The 7,779-nt window shown below is 58.6% G+C and overlaps 1 protein-coding gene across 2 annotated transcripts in view; it reads right to left on the bottom strand.

The window, feature by feature from the left end:
• Positions 1-4,784: 4,784 nt before the first annotated feature.
• The window catches only part of PIK3R5 (phosphoinositide-3-kinase regulatory subunit 5), a 39,564-nt gene continuing 36,569 nt past the window's right edge, over positions 4,785-7,779 (bottom strand). For both annotated transcript variants that reach the window (XM_058852655.1, XM_058852656.1), the window contains exon 19: positions 4,785-7,325. In XM_058852655.1, coding sequence (XP_058708638.1) covers positions 7,184-7,325 — 142 coding nt within the window. In that variant the 3' untranslated portion in view covers positions 4,785-7,183. The remainder of the gene's footprint in view (positions 7,326-7,779) is intronic.

The following is a 7,779-nucleotide window of genomic DNA, read 5'->3' as shown; positions in this document are numbered from 1 at the left end:
CCCTGCTCCGCTGCCAGCCGGCCCGGGAGGGGACAGAGCCCTGCGCTGCTGCCGCCCAGGGAGGCAGGGAGAGCCTGGGTGCTCGCACCTCCCAACAAACAGCGTTGCTCCGGGACACCACGAGTCCATCCAAGGACACTTTTCCAGCCGCCCGTTCCAGGCACGGCGCTTGTGCCTCTGCCAGCGCCTCCCGCCCGCAGCATCTCCCACATCTGCTTTTGCTCAGAGCTCCTGCGGCTGCCCCGGCTGCTCCTGCCCGCTGCCAGCTGGGGACGCAGCCTGGGCAGGGATGGCCGGCCCCTCTAGAATGTGCTCCTGGAGCAGTTTGACCGCGCCCTGACAGAGCCTGGAACACGTCTGGCCGTGCTCAGCAGGCTGGCACTGTCACCACGTGGGACTCTGTCGGAGAGCAGGGCTGAGACCCAGGGCCCCCAGGTGAGGCTGCTCGGGGCTCTGGTGGTGCCCTGGGATCCGTTTTCAGGCTGGCCCAGTCCAGGGCTGGCACACGGGAGGGGTGTGGGGGCCCAGCAGACCCAGCCCACATACGGAGCTGAGCGCTGCTCCCTGCGGGGTGTGAGCAGGGTGGGGTGAGCCCAGCCCTGCCCGCCTGGCTGGAGCCCCGTGTGCCCCACGCGTGTGCCCCAGGCTCCGCTGGGCACCGTGCCCAGGGCAACCCCGTCCCAGGGAACCTCGCCAGCCAGCGACTGCCACGACCAGAGCTGCCCCACCTGTGGCCATGGCCGTGCTGGATCGGCCTCTCGCCCCACCTGGTACCTAGAGCAGGGTCTGGGGCTCTGAGCTTTGCTCAGAAGTGGTTTGGGGAAGAAAATCCTTCTGGAGGGAGCGTGGGAACTGCAGCTGACGCCGCATCACTTCCCGTTTCTTTTGCACGAGGAAAAAAGCCTTTGGTACCGCTCCGTACCTGGCCTCAGGTTTAAAAATAACCTCCTTCCTTCCTGAGTGGGACAGAATGGCAGGAGGAGGCAGCTCGGGCTGTCAGCGACCCTCGCCAGTTCCCTGTCGCTGCTCGGGTGCCGAGTCCTGCAGAGCCGCCCGGGGCAGGGAGGCTCCGCGAGCAGCAGCAGCGATGGAAACGTCCCCGGTCACTCCCAGGGACACGGCCCCGCGGGCAGGGAACATGGGCCGGGCACACACGGGATGATGTCTGTCCCTGCCAGGGTCACAACTGGCGCCTTCAAGAGCCATGGGGAAGGTTTGGGGCGTCGCTGCTCAGTGGTGCATTGTCCCCTGCCTGTCCCCCTGTCCTGGTGCCGCCTCTGTCTGTCCCTCCTCAGCAGGAGTTTCCCAGCGTGCAGGAGCTGTGGCGCGGGCAGGACCTGCTGCGCTCTCCTGTTTTCCATGCAAATTCCAGAGGGAAGAGGGTTCTGGCAGGACTGGGGGACGAGCCCCACACTTTGCATAGGACGGGAGGAGTAGCAGGGGCTCCAGGGCCGCTCCTTGTCGGGTGCGCTCTTGCTCTGCGGTGTCTTTCAGGGCCGGGATCTCCCATTTGCTCCCGGATATTTGCACTCCTCCCCTCCCAGCTGGTCACTGCAGGCCCCAGGCCTTCACCATCCCGTTTTGCCCTAGAACTGGGCTCTGTCCCCCTGTGCAGAGCAGGGGAAGGTCAGAGAGCTCCCTCAGACACTGCCCACAGCACACACCCAATGCCCGCTCAGTGCCACCAAGTCCGGAATCCCGGCCCAAAAACCCATTTCACTGAAATGAAATTTATCCCTCACCCTATCCCTTCCCCTCCTGCCTTTTCCATCTCTGCCACAGCACCATTAACCCTCCTGCTGTAGGGCCGCATTTCCTTGTGGCAGCCCGTGGAAGGGGGAGGGAGAGTTTGGTTCCCCATATTTTCTGATGTAATTAAACACTAAAACACAGCTGACAGAAACCCTCAGAGCAGCACAGGGAACTGCCAAATCCCCCCAGATAACATCAGCTCTGGCCACGGAGAGAGGAAGAGCCAGGTATGACCCTGCTCACACAAAGCCTTCAGTCAGAAGGCTGGGGAAAAAAAGGAAGAACCAAACTGAAGCAGAGAAAGAACCTCTTGCGTGGCAGGCCAGGGACAAACGAGCTCTTTGTCCCTGCAAATGCTGTGCTCTGGGATTTACAGGTATTTTGGAGCCCTGCCTGGTCACTTCTGTGCACAGGTGGGGTACAGAGAGGTTTTGAAGCAGTTTGAATCTTCCTCACATGGAAAAACTGTCTCCTGAAGTGATCTCCTGATACTCCGAGGACTGGAGCCCCTCTGCTCTGGAGCCAGGCTGGGAGAGCTGGAGGTGTTCCCCTGGAGAAGGCTCCAGGAAGACTTCAAAGCCCCTTCTAGTACCTAAAGGGGCTCTGGGAGAGCTGAAGAGAGACTGTGGACAAGGGATGGAGTGACAGGACACAGGGAATGGCTCCCAGTGCCAGAGGGCAGGGCTGGATGGGATATTGGGCAGGAATTGTTCCCTGCAGGGTGGGCAGGCCCTGGCACAGGTGCCCAGAGCAGCTGGGGCTGCCCCTGGATCCCCGGCAGTGCCCAAGGCCAGGCTGGACACTGGGGCTGGAGCAGCCTGGGACAGGGGAAGGTGTCCCTGCCATGGCTGGGGTGGCACTGGAGGGGATTTGAGGTCCCTCCCAACCCAAACCAGTCTGGGATTCAATGAAACAGAAAAAGCTCACAGGAGCACTAATTGCAGAGGGGGTTTGTGGCAGCGGCCTCAGGGGAGACAGAGTTACACTGTCCCACCCCAAACCCCTTGTGAAGGGCGGCCCAGGGGTTCTGATTTGGTTTGAGTCCCTGGGGAGTTTCTCCCTTGCTGTGTTTCTAATGGTCCCTGACCCTGAACTCCATCCTCAAAGGTGGAGACCCTCAAGAGTTCTGTCCCTCAAAAATCCTGTCGTGCCTCTATTCAGGGCTCTTTGTTCTGGATCAGAGTTTGTTCCCATGCTCAATAAATGGTTTCATGAACAAAGGCCCGTCTCGTTGGTGTTCCATGCTGGTCCCCAGAATCCTGCTGCCTCCCTGGATGAGATCCTGAGGTTGCTGACTGCAACAGGGGTTCCCCGCCTGGAGAGGACCTTGCTGCCCAGGAAGGGGCTGTCCTGCCATGGGAGCAGCCACAGCTCTCTTCTCTCCGGAGGTCCCGCTGCCACCTGAACCCGGGCTGTGAGTGGCAGCTCCTTGCCGAGGTCACACAGCTGTGACACCCACGCGGGGCTGGCTCCCTCCTGCCGCTCACACTCCGGCCCCTCAGAGCCCCTCAGCTGCCACCAGCTGCCCCAGGCAGTGGAACAGTGGCAGTGGGACAGTGGCAGTGCCAGAGGAGCGGTAGCAGTGGGACAGTGGCAGTGCCAGAGGAGCGGTAGCAGTGGCAGTGGGACAGTGGCAGTGCTGGAGAAGCAGTGGCAGTGGGACAGTGGCAGTGCTGGAGAAGCGGTGGCAGTGGGACAGTGGCAGTGCCAGAGGAGTGGTGGCAGTGGGACAGTGGCAGTGCCAGAGGAGCGGTGGCAGTGGGACAGTGGCAGTGCCAGAGGAGTGGTGGCAGTGGGACAGTGGCAGTGCCAGAGGAGCGGTGGCAGTGGGACAGTGGCAGTGCCAGAGGAGTGGTGGCAGTGGGACAGTGGCAGTGGGACAGTGGCAGTGCCAGAGGAGCAGTGGCAGTGGGACAGTGGCAGTGGGACAGTGGCAGTGCTGGAGGAGCGGTGGCAGTGGGACAGTGGCAGTGGGACAGTGGCAGTGCCAGAGGAGTGGTGGCAGTGGGACAGTGGCAGTGGGACAGTGGCAGTGCCAGAGGAGTGGTGGCAGTGGGACAGTGGCAGTGGGACAGTGGCAGTGCTGGAGGAGCGGCGACAATGCCTGGGGACGATGGCAGTACCCAAACTTGGGGGTGTGGCAGTGCCAGGGGGACAGCGAGCGGGGCTGCCGGGGTCGGGGCTGTCTCTCCTCCTCCTCCTCGTTCGTTTCTGATCTCGGCCCCTGCCCGGGCCAGGGGAGCTCAGGCTGGCTCCTCCTGCCCTGGCCGCTGTTCAGGGACGTGTTCCCTGCTCTGTTCCCCCTCCCAGGGCTGCTCTCAGAGCATCTGGGGCCGAGGGGAGCAGGGGGTCAGAGCTGTCCGAGCCCCACTCCCGTCCTGCAGGGAAAGCCACCCCTGGCACCTGGCCAAACCCAGGCCTGGGTAATTTCCTTCCAGGTTGGAAGGGAACAAGTCACAAACCAAACACTTTTGGTGCTGTGGCTCTATTTTCTACCCTGGCCTTCAGCCCAGGTCTATTTTTAGTCCAGCTCCAGCAAATATAGAAGGATGAGGGGATCTGGGGAGAGGGAAAGCCAAGCTTTGTTTGGTGGTATTGAAGTTGCCTTTTTCATTTCTCTAAACTGAGTCATCTCCAACCCTTTTTTTTTCCTTTTTTTTTTTTTTTTTGTCTTGAAAAAAATTACAATACGGAGATAAAAATATGATAATAATAAACCATGGAGTGTTCAAGTCTGGGCAGCATCTAAAGATGTCCTGTGAGGGTGGAAAAATATAATTTATTTGCTAAAGACTATGCAGGTTCTACCTGCAGGTTAATCCCAGGTTACCCCACCTGTGAGCAGGAGACTTTGGAGCAGCCAAAGGAAAAAGCCCGGCGTTGTGGTGGGTGCTGGAATTGTCTTGTGCCAATGACTCTCGGAGCCTTTTCCTGCTCCCAGGTCAGCTCCTCTGGAAAGATTTGGAGCCTCCGCCTGTGCCTCCCACCCACCCAGGAATTCCTTGACCCAATTACTGCTCCTGTACTGGAAATAAATCAACTTTTAATATTTTACAATTACTTTAAAAGTTCTCTGCACAATATTTTACAGATCAGCACAGACTTTACACAGATTTGTTGAGGCTACACAAATGTACAAAGACGACCCCAAAGAACCCTGGAATTCTTTCATTTCCAGACAGAATCAGAGGTCAAAACCTTCTCCAGAATTCTGAGTGCCTGGAGTTTATGCTTGGTTTTCTCTATGGGGTGGAAATTCTCTTCTCCAGGATTGCTGCAGGGCCAACTGAACCCAGAGGGATTTCTGTCCTGGCACGGATTTAGCCATGGATACCAAGATCCCTGAGAGGAGTGTTTGACAGGGTGAGGGGCTGTTTTAAAGCCCTGAACAAAAACAACCCCCTGCCAAACTCCAGCCCCACTGGAGAGAACACACCACAAACCTGTTTTGGGAAGGAAAAGTCGGTGAGAAAACCTTTTCCAAGTGCATGAAAAGAGCCACTAAAATTGGATTTGGATCCTTGGAGCCTATTTGGCTGACAATAGTTCTGGAGAGGAGTGCCCAGGCATCCTGGAGCAGGGACAGCACAGCAGAGCCTGGCTGTGCTGGGGGTCCCTGCAAGGACAGACACTGCGCCGTGCACTTGGATAAGCTGGGTGCTCCTGGAGCCACTGTGAGGCCAGAGAAGGGGGATCTTTGCTGGGAGACCACCCTGGCTCTGCTCTGGGCTGGGGCCAGGGCTCCTGCTTGTGCCCAAGGGATGCTTCACCCCCCCGAGGAGCTTTCCTTGATCCCCAGGGCAGCTCCAGTCCGGGGTGGTGGATTCAAGCAGGAGGGGGAAGTGCAGAGGCCTCGGGAGCACCGGCACATCAAAGATTTCCTCATCTCTGGCCCTGACAGGAGCTGCACCCAGAGCTGCTGAGGATACCAGGGAACACCTTGGGGACCATGGTGCTCATCCCTGGCCCAGGCCAAGCTGTCCCCAGCAAAGGGACAGTGGCCAGCAGCAGAGTCAGGGCCACAGGAGGGATCCCCAACACTTCCAGCAGGGATGGGGGGATGCAGCAGACAAACCTGACCCCCACTCTGCTGAGACACCTGAACCCCCAGGAGCTCCGGCGCTTTCCCTGGCAGATTGAACCTGAAGTGACACTGCTGATGTGCCACCAGCCCTTGGGGACAGTGCTAAGAGCTCACCAGGTCCTGTTTCCTGGAGGATCAAGGGACCCCCTGAACTGACCCCATTGCAGCTGAGCCCTGCAGCCCCCAGCAGTGCTAGGGGTCCCTTCCAGACATCTCCAGGAAACAGAGAACCTTGGGATCAAGCTCCTTTGAGTCTGCAGCAGGCAATGAGCTCTTGTGCTGCTAGCAGTGATACAATCCCCAAAAACCACCCAGAACAGCCTTATGTCTTTGTTCATGGGGTCAGACTATCCCTAAATATCCTCAAATATTGCACCTTTCTGTATCCACAGCCTTGCAGAAAGGGGGAGGAGGTTGGAGTGTTTGTTGGGGGGAGGATCTCAAATCCTGCTGTCGCTTGCAGGTGTTACTCGCTGGGTTTGGTGCTGGGTCCTTCTCCAGCAAAGGTGACCCTGCAGGTACCTGAGGCAATGCTGGTGCTTCCCCCAGTACTTCCCTCCCTGCTCCTGATGGATTTCCAGCAGCTACAGAGGGTTCAGCCCTGCGCTGGCTCTGGCACACAGTGCTGGGAGCAGGATGCTCCTGGACTCAGAGTACAGGTCAGTGCTGGAGTCCTGCAGGAATTGGGAATTCTTCTCCTGGATGTACAGGAAATACATGGATCCACCACCAGCTGTCCTTGCCCTGGGGTGCCCTATTGCACTCAATTCCCTGGGACACACGCAGCCCATGCTGCAGGATCCCTGCTCTGTTTCCCTGCAGGACACCCAGCCTCCAGAAGGGAATGGAAACCTTGGGAAATCTGTCCCCCATCCCAAAAAACTGTACTGAGCATCCTCGACCTCACAGGTGAAATACCACCAGGACATGGGCTGGTATTTCACCAATACAATGGGAGCTGTAATTCCCATGCACTGACGGACACCTGACACCACTGAGCCAAGGACATTCCTTTTCCCAAATATCCCCCCCATATCCCACCTGCACCATTTTCTGCCAGGGAATATCCCTGTCCTTGCCCTGCCCTCCCACCCCAGTGTTGGCATCTGCTGATCCACAGGGAGATATCCAGGAACCACCTTCCTCCCCTTGCTGAGGAGCCCCCAGTGACACCAGAGCACGAAGATCCCACTTCCCAAGGAGGGGCTGAGCCTGGAGCAGGAGCAGGCACCACCCCGACACCACAACGACTCCTCAGCTGCAGCAGCTCTTGGCCAAGCAGGGCTGGGCATCCTCTTCCTTCCCCTCACTGATTGGTGCAGGATGGTCTGGAGGGACACGGCCCCTCTATGGCAGTGCCCCACTGAAGGTGGCAATGGGCAAACACAGCAGGGAGTGGAACTCAGAGGGGTCCTGGGGGGGCACTGGGGACCCTCTGGGTGCCAGGGGGTTGCTGTCCCTGGGCTTGTAGCACACGGAGATCTCACACCTGCAAGGGAACAAGGAAACAACCTCTGAGTGGGCTGAGAACCCTCAGGGGCAGCAGAAACGGGGATGGGAACAGGGCTGCAAACCCAGCTGGAATGGGAACAGGGCTGCAAACCCAGCTAGAATGGGAATGGGGAACAGGGCTGCAAACCCAGCAGGAATGGGAATAGGAATAGGGCTGCAAACCCAGCTGGAATGGGAATGGGAATAGGGCTGCAAACCCAGCTGGAATGGGAATGGGAATGGGGCTGCAAACCCAGCAGGAATGGGAATAGGAATAGGGCTGCAAACCCAGCTGGAATGGGAATGGGAATAGGGCTGCAAACCCAGCTGGAATGGGAATGGGAATAGGGCTGCAAACCCAGCTGGAATGGGAATGGGGCTGCAAACCCAGCTGGAATGGGAATGGGGAACAGGGCTGCAAACCCAGCAGGAATGGGAATGGGGCTGCAAAC

Source organism: Poecile atricapillus, chromosome 17, assembly GCF_030490865.1.
Source record: "Poecile atricapillus isolate bPoeAtr1 chromosome 17, bPoeAtr1.hap1, whole genome shotgun sequence".
Classification (NCBI taxonomy): Eukaryota; Metazoa; Chordata; class Aves; order Passeriformes; family Paridae; genus Poecile; species Poecile atricapillus.
This window is presented reverse-complemented; position numbering and strand designations above follow the sequence as displayed.